This window comes from Ochotona curzoniae, unplaced genomic scaffold (assembly GCF_017591425.1).
Source record: "Ochotona curzoniae isolate NIBS_2020 unplaced genomic scaffold, NIBS_Ocur_1.0 contig_2723, whole genome shotgun sequence".
Taxonomy (NCBI): domain Eukaryota; kingdom Metazoa; phylum Chordata; class Mammalia; order Lagomorpha; family Ochotonidae; genus Ochotona; species Ochotona curzoniae.
Window position 1 is genome coordinate 23,438,686 of NW_024465573.1, and position 24,209 is coordinate 23,462,894.

At 42.0% G+C, this 24,209-nt stretch overlaps 1 protein-coding gene across 2 annotated transcripts in view; it reads right to left on the reverse strand.

Annotated features, from left to right (window-relative positions):
• Window positions 1-24,209, reverse strand: part of SIK3 (SIK family kinase 3) — a 214,000-nt gene that overhangs the window by 22,804 nt on the left and 166,987 nt on the right. The window contains exons 7-15 of one of the 2 annotated variants that reach the window (XM_040976992.1): window positions 10,729-10,847; window positions 10,076-10,186; window positions 9,680-9,823; window positions 9,243-9,320; window positions 9,022-9,131; window positions 6,964-7,117; window positions 6,556-6,711; window positions 3,461-3,531; window positions 1,125-1,268 (exon numbers count right to left, since the gene is read on the reverse strand). In XM_040976992.1, coding sequence (XP_040832926.1) covers window positions 1,125-1,268; window positions 3,461-3,531; window positions 6,556-6,711; window positions 6,964-7,117; window positions 9,022-9,131; window positions 9,243-9,320; window positions 9,680-9,823; window positions 10,076-10,186; window positions 10,729-10,847 — 1,087 coding nt within the window. The remainder of the gene's footprint in view (window positions 1-1,124; window positions 1,269-3,460; window positions 3,532-6,555; window positions 6,712-6,963; window positions 7,118-9,021; window positions 9,132-9,242; window positions 9,321-9,679; window positions 9,824-10,075; window positions 10,187-10,728; window positions 10,848-24,209) is intronic. The other variant, XM_040976993.1, reaches the window with a different exon arrangement.

Consider the following 24,209-nt stretch of genomic DNA (forward strand, 5'->3'; position numbering starts at 1 on the left):
AGATTGTCTTTCGGTGCCATCAGAATTTTATTTGGGAATTTCCATTCTTGTCACTACTACCAACTGATCCCCTTTCTCTAGGTTATTCACAGTCATTTATAAAAAGCTTATCTTCTTTCTCTCAGAGTTCCAACGTGGCACTAATTATGTCTCAGCCTGTTCAGAGTCCACCTCTTCTGCTGATTCCATCCAGTGGGTAACAGACTAATTGCAATAAAAAAAACTTTCTATTAAGCCTGCCAGTGGCAAAATTTCACAACAACACACACAGAAACCTGATTTCCTTGGAATGTGATGACTTTTTCAACCTTCCCAAGTAAAGCTTGCTTTCCTCTGTGCTCTCAAAAAGACAAATTAAAAGGTAAGATCTGGCAATTGATGATGGTCTTGAAAGTGTGGCCCAGAAGCTTGGGGATAGCTTCAGGAGAGATGAATATTTTAGTCATCAAGGTATTCACAGAAGATAGCCATCTTCTGAATCTGGCAAAGTGGCATCCTTCCTGCTTCCAGGCTTAGTGGAGTCAGTGACGTTTTATTGGTCAAGAAGATTAAACTTTCTTTTGTTTCTTCAAGAGAATGAATTAAAATAGAGACCTAGCAGAAAGTTGCGCCATCAGGATATTGAGAATGATTTCTCAAAGCACATTATTGAAGAGGGTACAGCATCTTTGCTCTACCATCCAGAAAAGGATGTATCTTCTTCCATCTCCAAACTTGTTGTTCAATGGTCACATGATATGAAATGCTCATTCTCTGGGAGGTGATGGATTATTAAAGGTCAAGTCTATTAATGTGGCTACAAATCCTTCTATTTCCAGCTGGTCTTGGGAGAGCTTTACTTCCTTGTAGTTCTCAAGTTCAGTTTCATTTTTAAGTTAATATCCAGAGTCATGGGAATCAACTGCAGACAATACACCGGTCTGCAGGTAATGGGAAAGAATCTTGTATTGCTCCAGGGCGCAGCAGCAAACCTTTGCCCTGCGTATTGTTTAATGCCACAAGTCGAGAAGATGTGGGTTCAGGATGATAGCTGGCTTCTATTTAAAGCCTTGATGCTAATCACCATCACTGTGAGACTGTCCAATGAGCCTCAAGGAGCTCCCACAGCTCAGGTGGCTACTCACCGATGCTGATCAGGTACCAGGTGAGGAGGCCAGACCCGGGACCGGAAAGGCTGCTGTCCTAGCTGTCGTTGAAGGTCCGCTGGGATCTCAGCTGTAGGGTTGGTCATGGCCAGTGTATGTCTTTTGGACCTATTTGCCAAGTACCTGCAACAAGCAGGAGCACATTTCATAGTAAAAAAGACAGACAGGAATATTCCTCCACAAGAAGCAATAGAAGTTAATCCAAAACACTCCGTGAGACAATGCCAGAACTCCAAAAGGATTCCGTGGCACTCAGATCCCTGATGGATGGAAGGGAAAAATGTCTCAATGGCCAACAAAAGCTGGCTTAACACCGAAGCTGCCAAATTTTGAGCCTAAGAGTAGCCACTGAAGAGAAGACAGCAAGCAGATCAAGCTCAAAAGGAGGATCCATTTTCCTTACTTCATTCAACACAAGAATTTATTTTCTACATGTTTACTTCACTTTCCCTCCAAATTTCCAAAATACAAGTTAGAATAAGGGAGCCTAAGGACTATTTTTAGAGATGAGCAAAGGAACTCCTCAGAAGGATATCACATAGGAACCTTGAAATGATGGGCCCAGGTTCTGAGACTTCTTATTATGTATCACACAGATCCTTCCACGTGGGCTTAGAAGTGAGTTCCCAAACCACTTCTTTCCTCATGCTCTGTGATTGTAACTGAGACCTATCAGAGAAGAAAAAATGTCTCCAGGAACCAATGTTTTGTAGAGGATGAAGAACTAAAGCTATGTGAAAAGTCTGGAATGGCTTTTTTAGGAGGCAAAAAGGCAGACAAGAAAACAGAAGTTTTGAAAGTGAAAGAGTTCATAGAGTGATGAGCTTTTTTTTTTTTCTTCAGAAAATCTTTCAGTCAATACCACGAACAAGATTATCAGTCCCCCTCCATCTGGTTGATCACTTCCTCCACGACTGCTGCTCCTCTTGGGCATGGACAAAAGAAGTATTATACCTTTTCATCAAAACCAACAGACATTACCCACTTTAAATGCTGATCTAAGGAAGAAAAAGGTGGACTTGGAGGAACTAAAGTAGAAGACAAAGAAAAATAATATTGCTGTCTGCATTAAGGTAGGGAAGTAGTAAATTTCCTAGTTTCAATTCTTCTTGATACATGGAGGGCTCCTTTGCAACCTGACACATTCTATTATCTACATGAGGAAAAAAAAAAGGTCATCACAGTTTTCCCTCTGTTTGGCTAAGCTGTAGAAGTAGCTGGCCCACCTGCCAACACTTTTGTGTGCCACGGTCTCCTCTCCATGTGGGACCAGCTTCTTTCTGAACAGCAGCTCTCATAGAGCTACTAGAGAAAGGTAAAGTCCTAACCAGCAACTGTCAGGCAGTTCTTTAAATAGTTGCATTTCATTCTGTAACTACCGTGCCCATTTAAGCTAAAATCAGTTAACAGACTGTAGAGGAATTAGCGGTATGAAAACTTGCCAAACAGTAAGCCATTTGTGGTTTAATATCCATTTGATAAAGACACCCAGAGTTTCCTCAAGAGCCCATGAAAACCATTTTATTTCAATTCCCCTCAAGGGAAAAACATATAATCACGAAGAACACCTGTATTTCTGGGAAAATACATGCTGGATTTTGGTGAAACTCCCTCCCCAAAAACGAGAACGACAACTCCCACTGGGAGGCATGCATGGAGTTGAGGACCAGGGCTAATAGAACTGAGGTCAAATGAGCAGTAAGTACAGCATGCCTGGTGGTCATTGTCATTCTCTGTGTATTACGCATCTCTTAACAAGGCTCTGCCAACAATGGATATCTGCAATAGCCCCTGGCCCAAATCCCATATTCATTTTTCGATATCTCTTGGTTGGTACAAGGGAGTGGAAGAAGCACACAGCACACAGTACAAGAGGTATTCCTTCTCCTGGAAAGGAAGAGTCCATGCCAGAGGTCCATAGCCAGACTAGCTAGGATCACTGTCATCCCAAATCTCCAATTCCTTTTCAGTAAACAGTTCTTGGCAGGTAGGAGCAGGCTTTGTGCCTTGTGAATACTATCAGAGTTGCAATATGAAGGCAGGGGGCAAGGAAGGAAGGAGGGAGGGCAGGAAAAGTTCTTATGGTTATTGCTGTCACATAGGGAACTTCCAATGGCGCTTACAGAAATGAAATTTTCTGGGTAGTCTTCTGTTACTTCCATGTGGGGAGGAACATGCCATCTGGCTTGAGCAAAGAGACCACACAAATGTTGAAGCTGCACTGTACCACCGCCTTGGGCAGAGGTGACCATTCGTTGGTTGCAGGGAGAGCCTGCCCAAAGACGTTCTGCAAGCACTGCCAGATGTCACATTACCTCTGCACAGCTTCTTGATCTGGCTCCCCGTCTGAGCTTTCCTCGTCCACAGGGGTAACTGCTGGGACTGCCTGGAGAGACACAGGAAGGAAAAGCTCAAGGTAGCAGCTTTTTCTGAAACATTGCTTATCCCAGTGACCAGGCTGGGGGCAAGACTTTGTCACTTGCCATAGTCACCACACTTCTCAGACTCGTGGGTTATACTCACAACTTTCATACACCTATTAACCACTCTTACCATGCTCAGGTGATACTATATTTGGACTTCTCTTATTATCTTCATTCATTTACTTATTCTCAAAACAAATAGCTGGATTCCCTACTGTATTATGGGATAAAATGTGAATTTACAGACTAGTCTTAACCTCCATTTTATAGTCTAGCAGAGAATGGTGGCAAGTAAATATGCTGTTACAAAAATATGACCTTGTCCTCCAATAGGGAGTCCTGGGAATTAAGGAAGGTATCCTGGGGGAGGGTAACACCTCACCTGCAAGCTGATGGTTGCATGGGAACTAGCCAAGCAAAGAAAATGATCTTGGGTTTCAATGAAAGAGAATGTGTGTGGCTTAAGGGAGTTCATGGAAAGGAATTTAAAGAAAGAAAAAAAACTAAGCATGGACTTCAAGTTTTCTGTACCAAAATAAAAGCCTTGTCCATCAGTTCCATCACTCCATAACCTATCTGAGATTCTGAGTGGATCTGAAAATACAGAAGACTATCTGGAATGTTCATATTGGCAGTTTCATATTAAAGCTACTGCCTGAGTTTAAATGTCTTCATTCTGCGAAAAGCTACAAAAGTACATTTCAGTAAAGAACATGTAATTGTGTAGCTGTAATTCAATGCTTGAAAACCAATGTGAGAGAAATGAAAACCACCATGCCTTGCTGTGACAATGCTCCCAGCTGTATGGAGACCGGAGGCTGGTACACTCTTGATGGCTACTCACAGCTTAAGAATTGTAACAAAAGAAGCTAGGTACCTTTGCTGCAGGGTGTAAAGGGCTGCTGGTAGGGACCATGAGGCAAGACTGGAAGTAAAAAGGCCAGTTAGGAGGCCATTGTGCTATCCTAGGCAATAAGAAAAGGGCTACAAGAGACAATGCCATTGCTCAACAAGCTAATCCTCCACCCTGTAGTGCCAGTTCGTATGGGCACCAGTTCGTATCCGGGCTGCTCCACTTCCTACACAGCTTCCTGCTTATGGCAATGAGAAAGCAGTGGAGGGTGGTTCAAGACTTGGAAGCCTGCTCACACATGGCAGACCTGGAGGAGGCTCCTGGCTCTGGTCACTGTGGCCATTTGAGGGGGGAACCAGCCAATGGAAAGCCTTTTCTTATCTCTCCTTCTCTCTGTAAAATCTGTTTTTCAAGTAAAAATACATTTGAAAAAAAGAGGGAAAAAAAAAAAGAGATGGAGAGAAGAGATTTAATTCATGGGCACTAGATAACTGGTTTGGTATGGGGGCAAAGGCACATCCATACCCACAGCTTGCATAACTAGGAGAATGATAGTGCCATTCATTGTCAAGCAAGAGGAGGACCAGACTTCACAGTGTTGTGAGTTTATTCTGGGACAGGTTGAATAAAATATGTAAGTACTGTGAGATAACCAACTAAGTCTACTGACTAGACTTCCTCATACATGTATAAAGATGTGTAGAAATGAAAAGAACATTCTGGGCTGCAGAAACAGATGGTAAGTAAAACTATAGGAGTGGGCAAACTCATCCAGAGATAGTATGCAAAGTGAGATGTGGTATCACAGAAGAGGGGAAAAAGATAATATTTCAAGGAAAAAATGGTTAACAACGACTAATACTGTTGGCATGTCCAAAAAGATACATTAAAAATATTCACTGGCTTTATCAACATGAACTTGTTAAGTGATCTTGGCAGAAACAGTTATAACAAACAGAGAAGTCACTGTGCCTCCCATAACACCATTCCTGATCCCTCCTAATTTATACTGATCCTCTCCATCCCTGAATGTCTCTACTTCCTCCTGGTCTACATCATTCACTCTGGCACTTAAGAACACAGGCTTTCTTAACTGTTATTCAAATACTTCACAATTGTTGATTTTGTATTTCCAAATTATAAGCTCAATGATGCCAACAGCTATGATAAATAATTCTGTCATTTTCAAGATATCAGTGTTACTCAAGGGGAAGCCCATGGATCCATGCCAGTCTACAAACTGTTTTGTTACTAATTCATGAAAGGAAAATAACCAGAACTAAGAAGAGGTCAAAAATTACTTGACTGTGATCATAAAGCCAATATAAAAAAGATGGGACTGAGATACCACCTGACAATGTTAGGGTTTCTGAAAGAAAAGTGATCCATGTTACATCAAAATATGAGTTGATGGGGCTGGCACCATGGCCCCAGAGGTTAAACCTCTGCCTGTGGCACCAGCTTCCCTTAGGGGCACCATTTCATGTTCTGGCTACTCCCCTTCTAAGCCAGCTCCCTGCTTACAGCCTAGGAAACAGCAGAAGATAGCTCAACGCCTTGAGCCCTTGCACCCATGTGAGAGATCTAGAAGAAGCTCCAGGCCCTCGGTTTTAGATTAGCTTAGCTCTGGCCATTGCAGTCACTCAGTGGATGGAGAGCTCTCTCTCTTTTTACCTTTCTTTTCAAATAAAAAATAAATCTTGTAACGTGAGGTGTTACTATCAAAAGAGAAGGAGTTAGTGACAAGGTAACTCTGGACACCAATGTTAATTTAACTGCATTCCAGCAGGGAGACGTACCTATGAGAAGCCTTTGAGTTAGGTTACAGCTACCTGCTTCAAAACTTTCACAGAAGTAGTCCTCAGGTAGTGTGCCTATAAGTGACCCACCAAGGAGGAGTTCCTCCAGGAACAGGGTTCCACAGAGAAATGTGCTTAATAAGGTCACGAGGCAGAAATAAGAATGGAAGAGTCTACATGACTAACATGAAAAAAGAGGGAAGACATTGAGTATTGTCAGTTAATAGGAAGAAGAAATACCAACATTCAGATTGGGTCTGGATCCCCATCTCTATATATACCTGAAACCTTTTTATGATGTCTCCAGGAAAGTTGGGCTCTGCACCGCTACTCACTGGTGTCATGGTGACAAGTGGGGAAGGTCCCCGTGGGCGCTTCAGAAGCTGCTGGGCGTGCAGCTGGATGTTGGCTCCTCCATCTGATGCCCTCCGGCCAAGGGGTCCCATTCCATTCAGGAGCTGCAGGGTTGGAGGTTGTAATAGAGACTGCTCCTGGTAGGAACAGAGCAGCAAGCAGAAACCGGTGAGATAATGGAAAATAGGAGAGCAAACCAAAATACTTTATCTACCAAATTTAAGGGAACTTTTGATCGTGAGGCAGGCTAACAAAATCTTCCCTCTGCTTTGCAACAGTGATTATTCTTTCCTTAAACAAACCCTTAAATCCTGGGGTAGATCTCTCAAGGCCTCCCAAAGGAAGCTCAAAGCTTGTTCTGGGGCAAGCCCTTTCCCATAGCCAGGTACCTTGTACTCAAGCTGCCCAGTTGGTTGCAAATTCTGCATAGGCAGCAGATTATGCATGAAGTTCATGTTAGGGGCCACTTGCAGGAATGGAGTCTGTGGATTGACGCCAGGGAAGCCTGGTAGGAGCTTCTGTAGATCTTCCATGACTTCCGTGCTATTACAAAACAGCATGGTAGAGAAATCTGATTAATATTCTTACTCAAAAGTGATACCACTGCTCTGGTTAGTGCAAGCTGTCTTCTCATTATTTCTTTGCTTTTCTTCTAACTTTGTATTTCTAAGAGGCACAAGAAGTCGCCTCCTGTGCAGAATCTGACTCTCAGCCGCTTTCCTACTTGGGATTGAGGAATGCCCTTCTTGTCCAACCCTCAGGTAAAATCAGCAGCTTTGGGCTGGGAGGAAACACTGGCACCAACCTAGCACAGGTTTTCACAGCCTGCAGGTGAGCAGCAAGGTTGTGGAGAACACAGACCATCTGATGAAACAATAACTGCCTGAAGTGGCAACTGATTCACCAGGAAAGGAATGCAATTACTCTTGTCAGTGGTGACAGGACGGAGAGGTACTGGATGTACAGAGCTGTCAGGCTACAACAGTAGGTTTTACAGCATACTTTAAAATAAGAGATCTTTCCACTAACAGAGCGACTCAGAACTCCACCCCTTTGCAGCTGACAGGCTGTGGAGTCAGAATGTTCCCCCATCGCCTGTTTGGTCGTAGGCCGAGGACAAGCACTGTGAAAGCAAGCCAATCGGCAGGCATGGAGTCTTTTTGGGAAATGCATGCAGAGAAAAGAGATATTTATAAGGAAACTGGTTTTTGCCCCTAGTTGAACTCACAGGAAAACTCTTGCCTCTAATTTCTCTTCACAACTCAGCAAAGCAAAATACCCAGAAAATGGGTAAAGCTGTTTCTAATATTGAGCATTCAACGACAGAACAAACAAGGAGCATGGTGGCCTTCAGTCCATTTCCCCAGTGTGTGGGCAACAGGGAACTTCATGAAACTAATTTGGGAAATCAATATGAGTTTGGATTCTTGGTTAATTGTTTGACTATTTACTTGTTTACATAAAGAAATTGCATCAAACCATTTGTCTTTGCTTCTAAGAAGAGTTACATTGCAGCATGAGGCCAACAGAATCTCTAAAAGCTGTCAAACTCACATGAGCTTTTAAAAAAACAAGATCTATCTTACTTATTTGAAAGGCAGAGTGCCAGCAAGAGAAGGAGAGACAGAGACTGGCTGGTTCATTCCCCAAACAGCTATAACCTCTAGGGCTGAGCCTGGATGAAGTCAGGAACCTGGAACTCCATCCAAGTCTCCCACATGGATGGCAGGGGCACATAACTGTTGCTTTCCCAGGCATACTGGTGGAAATCAGAGCATATGGGGATCCAGGTGGCACGGGCGGCTGCTTAATCTACTGCCTTATGATGCCAGCCTGAGATGAATATTAAAAATCACTTTTGGGGCTGGTGGTGTGGCATAGCAGGCACTGCATGCTTCACTTCTGAGACAGGGGCTCAAACATCTGGGCCCCTGTACACATGTGGGAGACTTGGAAGATGCTCATGGGTTTTGGCTTTGGTCTGACCCAGCTCTGGCCATTGTGGTCATTTGGGGAGTGAACCAGCAGATGGCAGATCTTTCTCTCTCTCTTTATATATATATATATTTGTGTGTGTGTATGTATACATATACACACATACATATATGGACACATATGAAATTCTACTTTCAAATAAATAAAAATTTTCAAAAAAGAATCACTTTAATGTAACATCAGAAATCTTCATTCTTTGTAGGCAAAGATGATATCATACTCTCCACCGGTATTGTGATTAATTAGGATGGCAGTACTAACTATTCACTTAGAGACACTTGGCAATTTTGTAGTCAAGTCAAGTCTAATCAACAATGGTCCCTGAATGGGTTACAAACCTGTCTTGGTCACTTGTTCAGCTCTCACCTGGGGGCTACAAGGAGGTGGAGAAATCCTGTCGTGGCAGGAACCAAGAGTCAGATGGGAATTCTTGGCTTGAGCCAGATACTCACCGTGGGTCAGCCACACCTACTGTGTGCCTCCTCATTGATAAATAGCGGACCAGTGCTTCAGGGGATGGTTCTTCACCCTCATCACTGTCCAAGTTCACTGTCCCATCGGGCTGTGGTGGGAGGAAAGGCAATCAGAAAGAATAAAAAGTAGTAAAGAAAGGCAGCGTGGGTATGGGAAAGAAAATGGTTGCACTTGACAATGATCACAGGTTGCTCCTCACCTCCACAATCTGGTTCTCTGGGTTGATCAGCTGCACCTGGGGAACGCTGATGTTCATCGTGGTCCCTGACTGCTCTGTCTGGAAAACGGCACACACACACAACACATGGCTTTAACGCTAGAGGCAAGTACCAGTAATCTCTCAAAGTCCTCTTGACTGCTCAAGTTTTCAGTTCTTTTACCCTTAAAAGTCACAACAAGGGAGCATTCTTTAGAGAGGATATTTCACAGTGGTTTGCTATTTCTTAAAACAAAACTCCAACAAATAAAAACAATGAATACTGCCCATCCATCTTCTTCTCTGTCACATAAAAGCTCTAACCTTGATGGACCAAAAAAAAAAAGAACAGGAAACTCTTGGTGTGGGGTTGGGAAACAGTGGCTACCTTACCCCTCTGGTGTATTCTGCTGAACTGACGCCCTGGAGGCCTTGCTCACCTGGATATTGACTGGTGTTTGAAATGCCATAGCCCGGGGCATGCTAGGAAGGGATCCGAGACGCAGGGTTTTATGTCTCTTATGTCGGTCGCACAGCAGGCTGTAGATGGCACTATAGTGATCATAGGCATCTGATCTTAATGACTACCAAAAGAGAAAGAAAAAGAGCAAAGAAACCTGGTTGAAATGGCATGTCAATGACCAAAGCCCTTTCAATAATAACATCAGAAGACAAAGACATCTTCTTTCTTTCCTACCAAAGCCCAGGGAAGGGGCAGAAGAAGAGGAAAGACAAGGGAGACAAAAGGATCCCAATTCTTAAGAAGGTGGAAAAACAGAAAAGTCTGACAGAAGAAAGCGTGCCACAGCTCACTTTGTTCTCCAATCCATAGCTACCTGCAGCGTCCGCTCTTTGTTGAGTCCCATGTCTTCCATAGCCAAGAGAACATCCTCATTTAAGGGGTCCATCTGTCTTTCTTCCTTTAGTTGTTGGCATTCAGCTATTAACTGTAACATAAAAAGAGGGAGGCTATCAACTCCCCAAATAACTATGTCAATATGGCATGTCATATTTAATGACCAAGCTATTCTAAGCTCATTACTGTGAGAAAGTTTTTGGCCTCAAAGTATAAACAAAATAACTGCTTGAGGAGTCCAGATTTCTCTGGTTCCTGAACTCCCCAGCAGACCTGAGATGGTCAGACCAGGTTTAAATAAGTGTATGCTGTGGAATCCACTGAACAGAACCTACTGGGAGAGGAAGGAAAGATCTCAAGGAGAGTGAATGCAAGCTGTCAACTGCACTGTCTCAAAAGCCAAAAGCAAATAATGATGTAGAGATACATGGCAGGGATCTGGTATCACCATTCTCCAACAATTCACATGGTTTCACATTCCTTACCGCTTGCCTCACTTGCTACTTTACAATTTCACAACAGTTTGTTCCCAGTGCCCATCTTTGCAGGTCCATGGCTTGACGACAGTCACACTTAAAAGAAACTGGAGTAGCTCTAAGAGGAGCTGCCTGAAGCAAGTGGTACCCAGCTCACCCTGTCAAAGTTGGGATCAGCGTCGCCTAGCTTCATCCACTTGTGCTTGCAGATCTGCTCCATGGAGAGGCGCTTATTTGGGTCTAACACCAGCATGTGACGGATCAAATGTTCACATTCTGCAAGAGACAAATGTTCTGGTGAGGGAAGCACGAATAGAGCTGAGGACCCGGAGGCCAAGTTAGCAGGCAGACTCCCAAGCTCCTTGTTTCTGATTTTGTCTCTCTCATTCCTTGATCCTTATCCATTTTATTGCTTTCTTCAGAAGGGGCGAGGCAAAGGCAGAGAGCAGAGAAAAGAGAAATTCAAATGTAGTAGTCTGGCTAATATCCTCACTAAAAGTTAACCCCCCCCCACACACAAAAGTGTAACCACAAAAACTCTGGGAATGAGGGATTTGCATTTTTAAAAATAATATGAGTGAACCCATTAGCACAACTGATGAACAGTAGTAGAATGGCCATCCTATTTTAAGCATTAATATGTGCATACTAACACGCATCTAATACTTTTGGCCTAGATGTGTAATAATTGCCTTCAAAACTGAAGAAGGTATTTGAAATTTCTGATGGTATGAGGCACCTGGGCAGACAGGAACATGCACAGCTACCTCTCTTCCACACAATGGAACTCATCATCCCTTATTTATCTTTTTTTTTTTGGTGTTGTTTCAGCCTTTATAGATACCCAAAACTGGGCTATAAGCTACAATTATTCAGATCAATGGATACTTACAGATTATACTGCAGAAAGAAAAACGTATTCAAGACCAGGAAACCTGTGTTATGATTTCAAAATCACCCTTTTAGTTTTCTTACGGGAGGCATATGTATAGAAGAGATGCTGCTGCAAAAACAGCAGTGCTGTTTCTAGGCACTTTACCATTATTCCTCACTCTGCACAGTGATCTTAGAAGAGTGTACTTGCATGACTCCCAATTTAGAAATGGTAAAAATTAAGCACAGAGAACTTATGAAAATTGAGTCAAGGTCACATGATTATTAAGCCAGATGTCAAACCTGACAGTCTGACACCTCACCATCACGCTACCTGCACAGGGCTGGTGGCTGAGGCAACCCCTGAGGGCTTACCCCCTTCACCCGAACCACCATCACATCTGGCTTAGATCACCATAAAAACCTCTTAGCCTTTCAGCTTCCCATTTTACTGCATTATAATCCATGCATTATATGAAGGCAAAGGGGATTTTTTTAAAAAGCATAAATCCGAGCCTTCCACTACAGAGCCTATAATTAAACCTCCAGTCTCTTCCCACAACTCTCAAAATAAAATGCAAAGTTCCTCCCCATAAGCCCCTTCCTACGCTACAGCTTCTGCCCGCCTCTCTGACCTCAGCCCCTGCTGTCCTGACAGCGTGGAATCACCGTGTATGCGTCATGCATGCATACCCAATGCCTTTACACATCCTCTTTGCTTAAATCTTCACATGGCAGGCTCCTGGTTATTTATGTAAGTGTTTAAATGTCACTTCCTCAGAAGGCTCTTACCTGACACCTGCACTAAGCGAGGCCTCCAATTCCTTTCTATTACATCATATTCATGTTCTTCACCCAAGGTACTTCTTTGTGACATCCTGTTTCTGCAGTGACTTGCTTACTGTCTGACTCCCTTATCCTCATGTAGAGCCCGTAACTTCCTCACCATTGTGTATCTACCATTAGACTTCCAGTATCAAAAATGGTCCCTATACATCATGAATTGTATAGTTATACACTGAATGCATGAATGTTTACTGAATATTTAATCTAACCAAAATGAGGCTACATTTGCGAAATGCTTTTTAAAACAAAGTTCTCTGAAGTTATAAGCTTTTCCACTTTTATTAATCATTACAACTTTCCTGAACACAAAACTGGACAGTAGAAATAATAACAAATCATGTCAAATGTAAAAAGACTTCATATATTAAACACGGTGCTTACAAACTTCATTCAATTTTCACAATCTTCCCAAGTTAGATACTATTTTTAAATAGACAAGAAATAAGGTTCTGGAAAGCTAAATAATATACTCAAATCACAAAGCATTGGCAAAGCTAAGACTTCAGGGCTTACTATCAAGGCTGGCACCATGGTGTAGTCAGCTAAGCCTCTGCCTGTGGTGCCAGCATTACATTTGGAAATTGGTTGGAGTCCCAGATGCTCCACTTCCAATCCAGCTCCCGGTTAATGCATCTGGAAAAGCAGCATGGGATTTTCCAAGTGCTTGGGCACCTGTACCCACGTGGGAGACCAGGAAGAAGCTCTTGGCTCCCACCTTCAAACAAGCCCAGCTCTGGCTATTGTGAACATTTGAGGAGTGAACCAGCAGAAAGATCCCTGCCTCTTTTCTCTAACTCTACCTTTCAATTAAAAAATTTTTTTAGACAGCATAACTATCCCTTTTTTTTATCTCTTTCCAAGATGAATTCAATTCTGTAATTTTTAAAAAAAGATTTATTTATTTTTATTGGAAAGTCGGATTTATAGAGAGAATGAGACACAGAGAAAGCTTTTCCATCCACTGGTTCACTTCCCAAGTGTCCACAATGGCTGGAGCTGAGCCAATCCAAAGCCAATCAGGAGCCAGGAGCTCTTCCGGGTCTCTCACACAGGTGCAGGATTCCAAGGCTTTGGGCTATCCCCGACTGCTTTCCCAGGTCACAAGTAGGGAGCTGTAAGGGAAGTGGAGCAGTCGGGGATGAACTGGTGCCCATAATGGATCCCAGTGCATGCAAGGCGAGAATTTAGCCACTAGACTACTGCGCCAGTCCCCAATTCTGTGATTTTCATACCATTTGGAAAATACTACTCTATATTACCTCTTTGAGAGGAGTGGTAAGAATGATTAAAATACATTATTCTTAATTTATTCTTACTTTAAAACAAAATGTAACAAAGTCCCTATATCAGAATTGTTTTTATGGCACCTACCAATTTTTTTTTGCCTTATGATTAAAAGTATATTCAGATGAATTATAGACCTGAAAGACTACAGTGCCTTATACAAATAAATGTTATCTATATTAGCGTTATTAAATCGTTTCCAGAATAGTAAGGCTAGAATTCACAACTATATCATATGTATAGATTATGGATATCACTAGCACACACATTTGTGGTCGGAAATTACACGAGGAAAAGAAATGTTCTGTAATTCAAAAATTGCTAAAGCTAAAAGACTCAATAGGGAGAGTGCTGGGTCCTGCTTCAGAAGCTGTAAAGTTATTTACAGCCTCTAGATGGCAGTCTTCGGTTTTCTTTTGGGTTTCTGGTAAATTTATCCCTTAAAAACATTACCAAGGCCCAGTGATGTGCAAATTTCCTTAAATTAAAAAAAAAAAAAAAAAAAAAAAAAAAAAAAAAAAAGCACACACACACACAAAGTGTATCTTAAGTCCTACTTATGTTTCTAGTTCAATTTCAGGCTCTTGAAACCCCTATTCTGTTTTTCTGACCCCATTATTGGACTCAGATGCCTTGAAAACCTCCACAGAAATTCATACTGGATCTAGACACTAAGATCAGTATATAATTTTCGACTGCTCAAGGAGTCCAGGATTCCTGCCATAGACTCCCCAGATGGTTACAGGTTCCCAGTTACGCAGTCCCGGTTGCAGTCTTCATACCTTAAGGGCAAGAGCTTTTATTTTGTCTGTCCCACATAATACAAACTTGCAAAGGAACAGAAATCTAACACTTTTCATATGTTGCACAGATGGTAAAATATGACAAAATGCAAAAAAGCTACAGCATCATCAGCTTAGTCTTCCTAAGTGTCACACAGCTCATGAAATTAAATTCAAAAGAGAGCTGAACAGTATTCCACATAAAATATGAAAAGATAGACAGGAGTAAACGCTCTCAGACCTAAAGACGTGACGGACCACAGGACAATTTAAAGACTGGAAGAAGATGGGGCCTCAGATTAAAGGGCATAAAACAGCAACTTTTCCAGATGCTAAGAAGCAGTCTATTTTCATGTCTGAAACGGTTCCTTCACTTGTTCCCTCTGAAAAGGCAGGGCCTTTGATGCTGAACGAAACCAAAGCACTCTGGGCGCTGTGGCCACACGCTACGTGTGCCAGAGCGGCAGCTTCCCAAAGAGGCTGCTTTCATCTGTCCTAAGAGCCCAGCAGCTTCTGCAGTGGAAAGCACTGAGGGCCCAGGAAACCCGAGACGCCAGCAAATGCTAACCAAGGATGTGCGGCCCTGCCCTGCTGTGCTGACAGGCATCTGGGTGACTTCATGGAGACAGGGCTGCCAGAGGAGCCGGGTCCTAAAATGAGAATTAAGCAGAGATCCAGTGACTCTTGAGGAGGGCAAAATCTTTAAAACTGTTTTTTCTTTTTTGTCTTTGTTAACAATTTTCTCAAAGATGCTGAAAGCTCAAAGAGTGTGTGTGTGTGTGTGGGGGGGGCCTCAAAGACGGGAGCAGGGAAATAAGAAAACTTTAAATTCACTAAAGATAGTTTAACAGAAGTTGTGTCCAGTTTCTAGGCTAGAAAAAGAAAGAGCAGAGCTAAGGAGGAATTTCCTGAAAAAATTTTGATGGCAAGCAATCCGAAGATGAGTTAGAGGTGCTAAGGCTGATTGATGTTGGAAAAGAGGAGAGGCAGGAGGGGGCAAGCTGAGCGTTCTTCAAAGACTCAAAAGATTTTACAAAGTGATGAACTGGATTGGTACTGTGATATTCCAAGGGCCTGAATTTGCAATAATTGGAAAGTTACAAGTTCAATGTAAGAAAAAAAAAACCTTTCCAATTACCAGTGCTGATTCAGTTCACTGGATCAGAGTCCCAGGGATCCAAGAAGGGACCCCATAGGGAGATGAGAAGAGCAGTCAGAGACGGAGCAACACTTGGAGCACAGCTCATTCTATCTGATTTGTATATCAGCGTTCCAGTTACGATTTCAGTTAAAAAACTAAGTCCAGAAACAATTGGATAGTATAAATTTCTTAGTTCTCTTCAACTCCAAAAACCATGTAGCTATGAAAAAGAAATGATTTATCCTAGAAATGTGACATGGCGATGTTATTAAACATCACGGACACTGTGTTTCACAGTCTTTCAAACACGGACCCTGTGTTTCACAGAGTCACATAGCCCTTCCTCCCTGACCTACACCCAATGGGTCCTCAGGAAATGGCAGACGAAACCAGAGGGAGACCAGAGGGCTGCTACCATTCCTTCTAATATTCTAATTCCCGCAATCTACTATGGAATAGGCATTCTCCAGGGTTCAAACTGGGATAACCAAACGACCACCATTTTCTCTTAAGATTCAAATGTAGCATTGGAAGCAAGTCCAGGTTCAGACCAATTCCAAACCGTCCCCTAAAGTTTTGAGAGTTTTGGGTCTCATGCAGGCTGTATCTAATACTTTTGCTCCTGAGGCTATATAGAAGAACCTTTAAATCAGATTATCACCTGAGGAGAGACTGGCATGTGGGTCAAGATCACAATACAGTAAATTAAATCAACTCTTGGCAGATCACTCTCCACAGACCCTTTGGACTTGACGGAGAGTATTAGTATCCTTTCAGTATATTGAGAGAATAAAAAGGAGAGAAAGAGTTTAAAAGAAAAAAAGGGGGGGGCAGAAGGATAAAATAAAAAATTAGGAGATCAATTCACTAAAAACATTATTTAATAATAAAAACTAACATTTGAAATAAAAAAAAACAAGAAAAAGAACAACAACAGAGAAAAAGAACAATAAAAACTAACATTTGTTGAGTACTTTCAACAAATTACTCTCATTTGCATTTTATGGATAAAGAAATTAAAAATCAGGGATGTTAACACACGTCCCCAGAGATGGATGTTTGAGACAGTGCTCAAGGTGCTACCTGGGCTGTCCACATTCTGTATCAGAGGCCTGGGTCAAAGCTCCAGCTAAGCTTCCTGTTCTGGTTTCTCGGAATGCATTCCCTAGGAGGCAGCAAACAAAAAGCACTTGGGTCCCTTGCCGCCCACAAGGCAGGCCTGAATCGAGACCCTGATTCCTGGCTTTGGCCTGACCTGGCCCAGCCCCAGTTGTAGAGGGTATTCAGGGGCAATGAACCAGAGGATGGAAGATTTCTGTCACTTTCCCTGTGTTTCAAATAAATAAAATTAAATAGGTAAATGGTGACTAACACCCTGGGAAGTGAAGATATGTCTCAGGTAGCATCTCTGTTGCTGACCAGTCTTACTCCAGTAAGTTCCTAACTTAAAAGTAACTAAAACAACTTAATTTCTGATGCAGTGCTAGCAGGTAAAAGCTGCTGCCGGTCATGCTGACATCCTCTATGGGCACCAACTCACATCCTGGTTGCTCTATTTCTCATCCAGCTCCCTGCTGACAGTCAGGGAAAGCAGTGGAAGATGGTCCATATGATGGGCCTCTTCCACTCTAAAGAGGAGTGCAGATGAAGCTCCTGGCTCCTGGTTTCAGGCTGGCCCATCCCTGGCCATAGTGGTGACCACTTGGGGTAAGTAAGCCTGGGGAGTGAACCAGTGAATGGAGTATATTGTCTCTCCCTCTTTAACTCTGACTTTGAAACAAATAATAAATCTGTAATTAACTAACCAATAAAAATGTGGGTGGTTGTGATGCTTCCAGAATTAAGATTTAGAAATTGATACTGACTTAAAGGTTGGAAATACTAGCATTTAGTTCTGATCCAAACTTGGAAATACCCTGGGGCTTGTTACATTGTTTCACTAGAAACTGTCCACCTTACAGTTCACATTTTTGCATTATCTCAACATTATTCAAACATTTCTTGTTCTAATATCACTAATTTAAGAACAAACTAAGGCTCGGTTTTACTCCAATGTCCAATACATGTATTTCTAACTAATGCTTTAATAAGTTTTCAAGATTTAGATAACAATAACCACCCTAGAACTCTCTTGGCATTTCAAATAACTTGCCAGGTATGTATTTACTGAAAATTAAGACTCAATCAAACACGGTTAGATTGTCTCTGAGTCAGATTATTAGGGGTCAAATCTCAGTCCTGTACTTGCTAGACATGTGATTATGTGTAAGATTCCCATGTTTCCATTTTCTTAGCTTTTAAGCAATCTATCAAATAGACTGCTTCATATAGTAGCCTATCACAGAGGAATGATACATGACTCGAGTTCACATGATAATACGATAGTGTTTGGATACACAGGAAGAGTTCAATAAATACGAGCCAACTACCCACATCTCTAATCTTCCTCTTAGAACATCCTCTCATTGCATATTTTTCTATATAGGGTTTCCATTAGCCAGGGGCATAAAGGCTAATAATAAGCAGAGCAGGATTCTTACCCACTGGTTTTCTGTTACATTTAGTAAAATCAGAGAGCTAGGAGAAGTTCTTAAGGGGTCCTACCCTCCTTCTTGACATCACTCATGATTTCATGGACGCAAGAGCATTGCACAGTTATTTCTCAAGGAGTGGAGAATGGCTTTGGGGACTTTGTGCTCCTTAGCACACAGAGGCTGGCGAGAAAGAGCTACTTTAATTCCCTGCTCCAGTCTTCCTGCACAAAGTGCTTTTAGCCAAGCAAGAGGCTGCCTGGTTCTTCATGAGCAAGCCAATCAGATCAGACGCGTATGCCTCTAAGTGGAAGCTTTTTGGCAGTAGCTACAGGGTGCAATCTCTGTCAGAAGCATTATGTAAGCCTGGGTCTTGCATTTCCAGTGATAAAACACTTATGCAGTATTACAATTAATTAAGTCACATTGAAGTCTAATCAATAAAGACTCAAAAATATTGTCCACAAGAGATCTCTTTGCTATTGCCATCACTGCAGTTTTTTCACTGTAAATTAATTTTCCTTCAGCTAAATAAATGATCTTACTACATTTCACTAGCAGGTAGTATAATTGGGGAATAAGGCTTTAAGAAAGAGGCTCCTTTTTAAAAAAACAAAATTCTTTATTTTTATTGGAAAGGCAGATTTACAGAGAGAAGGGAAGAGACAAAAAGATCTTCCATCCACTGGTTCACTCCTCAAATGGTTCCAAGGACCAGAGCTGAGTTGATCTGATGCCAGAAGCCACCTCTGGATCTCCAACATGGGTGTAGGGTCCCAAAGTTTTGTGCTATCCTCTGGTGCTTTCCCAGAGCAGGGAGCTTGGTTGGGAAGTGGAGCATTCAGATCATAAACTGGCAGTCATATGGGATGCCAGCACTTGCAAGAGGAGGACTAACCAACTGAAATATTATGTCAGGCTCAAGAAACAGGCTTCTAAATATATATATAGCTTTTTTTTTTTTACTGAATGACTTAGGTGCTTAAAAAATTAAAACTTGCTGGCTTTCAATGGTGGGAGAGGAGTCAGAGGAAGTATGTGCTGACACATGAGTCAGACCATGTCTAATCTTCTGTGACAATCTAATCCTCCTACAAAGATTTTGGGATTCTGACAAGCTTAAATTAAAAAACATTAACCTGAACCAAATTATTAAGATGCAGAAAGTCGGGCCCTGTGGCGTGGCCTGGCGGTGTGGCTTAGCAGCTAAAGTCCTCGCCTTGAACATGCAGGGATCCCATATGGGAGCCGGTTCTAATCCCAGGAGTTCTACTTCCCATCCAGCTCCCTGTTTGTGGCCTGGAAAAGCAGTCGAGGACGGCCCAAAGCTTTGGGACCCTGCACCTGTGTGGGATACCCGGAAGAAGTTCCTGGATCCTGGCAACGGATCTGCATGGCATCGACCATTGCACGCACTTGCGGAGTGAATCATCCATCGGACGGAAGATCTTCCTCTCTGTCTCTCCTCCTCTCTGTATATCTGACTTTCTAATAAATAAATAAATAAATCTTTAAAAAAAAAGATGCAGAAAGTCAGCTATATAGTAGCTCAAACATCTTTTAAAAACTATCAGTTGTGGGCTGAAGCTGTGCCTCAACATGCTAATCCTCTATCTTCAAGTGCCAGCATCCTACATGGGTGCCAGTTCATGTCCCGGCAGCTCCATGTCCCTTCCAGTTTCCTACATACGGCATAGGAAAGCAATGGAGGATGCCCATTGCTCAGCTCTCTTCATTGTGGCCATTTGGGGAGTGAGCCAGAGGATGAAAGATCTTCCTCTCTGTCTCTCTTCTCTGCACACCCGTCTTTCCAATAAAAATAAATAAATCTTTAAAAAATAAAAATAATTAAATTAGTACCATCAGTTTAACACAAGAGTCTGAGATCCCATAGTTAAGTGATAGTAACTGCTTTTCATTAAAATATGCATTATCTTCATCTTACTTGGTACTGTTAGGTTTTATGGAAGATGTTGATGTACAAAATGAAATTTGACATAAAACATATATTTTGCTGTCAGAAGGCATATTTGTGGGGGCAAGGAGAGATATATACATTATGATAAATCTAGGAGTATAAACTCAACTCATCTTTAAATAGATCTTTTAAATTTACATCACCATCATTCTAACATCAAAATGTGTATCTTCAGCACATTATAGGATGCCCACAAAGGGAACTATGTATCAAACAAATAAGACCAGGCACAGCAATATCCCTTAATTGTAAAGACATTTCATTCCACACATTACTGACAATAAAGAGAAGTCCAGAATTCTTGAGCTAACTGCACTCATTTGTGGAATATGGCCTCCTACACAATTGCAGACACTCTGGAATTCATCGTGGCTAGAGGAAGTTAGATAACAGACCTCTCGCATTAATACAGAAAACCTATGCCAGCCTGCAGTGGTTTCTAGATCTCTCTGACAGGGGAAGGAAAAAAAAAAAAGACTCAAAGACAGACTCTAGCTTTCTTTCACATGAAACTTCATGATACTTGAAGGATATCAAAGCTAAAAAATACTAAATAACCTTATGAATTCATTTTCTTTTTTGTCTTATCCTCTTGGCAGTGTCTCTGCATTCAGGCCTATGTTGTAACACAATGAGAGGCACATCTATATTCCTGAAGGCGGCAGCAATCACACTACTCACCACTCATACTGGAAACGGTCTGGGTTATCCTATCTTTTCTGTACTTAAAATCTTTGAAGCACTTTTCTTTCTATTTAGGGAGTTTTAAAATTGGGATTAAATATTGGCCTAGAGCCTGGAGTGATGGCTCAATGGCTAAATCCTCCACTTTGCAAATGCCAGGATCCCATATGGGCACCAGCTGTATCTCAGCTGCTCCACTTCCCATCCAGCTTCCTGCTTGTGGCCTAAGAAAGCACCAGAGGATGGCCCAATGCCTTGGGACCCTATGCTCACATGGGAGACCCAGAAGAAGCTCCTGGAGCTGGACTGCCTCAGGTCTGACCATTGCGGCCATTTGGGGAGTGAACCAGCGATGAGAGATCTTTCTGTGTCTCCTCTCTCTCTGCAAATCTGCCTTTTCAATTAAAAATAAAGGAAAAATTACCTGCTCTTTTAAAAAAGATTAATTAATTAATTTATATTGTAAAGTTAGATACACAGAGAGGAGGAGAGACAGAAAGACTTTCTGTCAGTTGGTTCACCACCCCCCAGGTGCAATGGCCAGAGCTGAGTGATCCGAAGCCAGGAACCAGGAGATTCTTCCAGATCTCCCAAGCAGGTGCAGCTCCCCAAGACTTTGGGCGGTCTCATCTACTTTCCCAGGCCAAAAGCAAGGAGCTGGATAGGAAGCAGAGCCACTGGGATTAGAACCAGCACCCATACGGGATCCTAGAGAATGCAAGGTGAGGACTTCAGCTGCTAGACTACCGTGCCAGGCTCTGCTCTGATTCTTTAAGCTTTCATGTTAACATAAATATTAGTTCTGAGTATTTAAAAGGTTACATAGTTTATCTGTAAGTATGGATAGAAAAATGAGGTTGCCAGTACACAAAGGGATCCACTTGAGATCCACTATCAGAAGCCAATTTGAGAGAAGCTTGAGCAAGAGTCTTTCCCAAGGCTGTACAGAGGTAGAGGCAGAGGGTAGAGAAGGTCCAAGCTGCTCACAGGAAACACTGCGGACACTGGAAAAGCAGAGGAAGTGGTTTGTTTATCTTCCCCCTCCACCCTTTTTGCGAAAGTATGGAGTAGTAGAACAAATACTGATGTGAGTATTGACGTAGTCACTTATTAACTGTGTGGCTTTAGGCAAGTCAACAAGTTTCTCTAAATTTCAGCTTTCCACACTTCATTAGTAAAATGATAAAACAACATGTGCCACTACCAATTATAGAGGATAGCTATGAAGCTCAAATCAAATCACGCATAAGCTCAAAAGCCCTAAAGAAATGTAATTTCTGGAATTGATTCTTTGAGTAAGAGTGTATGCTCCGGAGGGGCTTTCACAGTGAGCATTTTAACAAACTGAGGAAGTTATTCATTCATTTACTCAATATTTACTGAGTGCCTGATAAAACCCCAGGCACTGTGCTTAATACCCCGGGGAAACACAATGAACGAGAGAGCCAAAAGCTTAAGTATGGTCAAGTGGCCATGAGGTGCGCGAGAACAAGGAAAGAAATGTACAGTGTCGGCAGCTGGGAGTACTATGATCAAATGGCAGAATTACGGAAAGGGAACGATGCAGGTAGCCAGGGAAGGCTGTGTAAAGAGACACCTGACTGTTTGAGGGAACAGGACCGTTTATTTGGCAAGTGTGAGAACAAGCCAAGGATGCTTGTGCAATGGGAGCTCAGATCTGAGGTGAAGAGGAACAGGAAAGAGATCAAGGGTGGGAGGCAGCACAGCTGAGACTTGTAGGTCATATTAATCGCGACTTTAGGAAAGCCAGTGGGGTGCAGGTGGAGTCGCAAATAATCAATAAGTTCCTAACAGATTTCCCAAGTCCTTCTGTGAGGCAGAAACTATGCTGAGTTACAGATAACTGCACAAAAGACACGCTTCACCTGCACTTCCTTCAGATACATAGTCTTGGTACAGAAAACAGTTAAGGAAATCAACTTACAGTATAAAGTTTAGTAAACATAAGAGAAAACTCAGAGACCTGAAGAATGAGTAAAAATTTTCTAGCTTCTTATTTCTTTCCAATCTAATATCTTATCCTGGATTCCAGAATACAGGAATGGGTGGAGTGAGGTATGGGAAGATATATATATATTCATTCTGGGTTGTAAGATGAAGTGTATTTTTTATTACAGTCACAGTAAAGGAAAGTTTCAAAGTTTGTACTTTAACCACATAAAGGAATACACTTTAGCTTGGAAGCAATGGTAAAACACTATGAAGCTTAAAGTTGAAAAATGCTGTGATTAGATTTTACGAAAAAGAGAATTTTTTCTATTTGTATCTGTGTTGTGAAAGATGACTTTGTGCAGCAATGTAACTGGAAGGGAACAGGACTGGAGCCAGGAATTCACATATTTGGCTACTGTTTAATCTAGGCAAAGGAGGATGATAAGAAAGCCAGTATGGTCAACAGAAGTGGCTAAAGAAACAGAGCTGAATCTATGAGATTCAATTCTGGCAATGATGACAAAGAAAGAATGAAGACTTGTTTCTGCCTTGTTCAGGTGGTGATGCCGACTGTGTTTCAAAGACAGGGAACATAAACTAGAGCAAATCTGGCGAGAGATGAAGTTCAGTCTTTAAAATATTTTCATTGATACAGCTTTAAGCCATGAAGTTAAATGCAATAGGTAACAAACGGTAGCATAGAAAGACAGGGCCCAGAGGAGAGAGGCCTGGTCCAAATAATTAATTGCAGATTGATTATCATAGTGATCACGTTAGTCATGGCAGTAAGTGAAGAACAAATAATTTAAAGGATGATCAGAGAGTGAGAAATCTGGTAGGTAATACTAAAAAGGTGCATCCAGAAGGCAAAGTGAAACCTGGGAATGTGGTGTTTCACAGAGAAAAATGTGTTTCAAAAAGTAAAGTGACTTAACAATAAGAGAACTACCAGAACGAAGAACTGAGCCTAAGACTGATAAGCTACTTCATCAAAAAATACAGAAGACAAATAAGTACATGGAAAGATATTCATTATCGTAAATCACTGAGAATTGCAAATTAAAATGGATTATGGGCCCAGTGCAGATGCCTAATAGCTGAAGTCCAGGATCCCAATAGCACCAGGATCCCATATTGGTGCTCCACTTCCCATCCAGCTCCCTGCTTGTGGCCTGGGAAAGCAGTCGAGGATGGCCCAAAGCTTTGGGACCCTGCACCTGCGTGGGAGACCTGGAAAAGCTCCTGGCTCCTGGCTTCGGATTGGCTCAGCTCCAGCCATTGCAGTCACTTAGGGAGTGAATCATCAGACGGAAGATCTTCCTCTCTGTCTCTTCTCCTCTCTGTAAATCTGCCTTTCCAGTAAAAATAAATAAATCTTAAGAAAAAAAATCAGATGGGAGTTTCTTATGAAAGTAAACATATCCTAATCATATGATCTAGCAATTGTTGTCTTTGATATTTACACAAGTGAACTGAAAATTTATGACTATGCAAAACCTGTATGAAGACGTTACAACAGTTTTATTCATAACTACCAAAACTAAGAAGCCACAAAGATTTCTATCA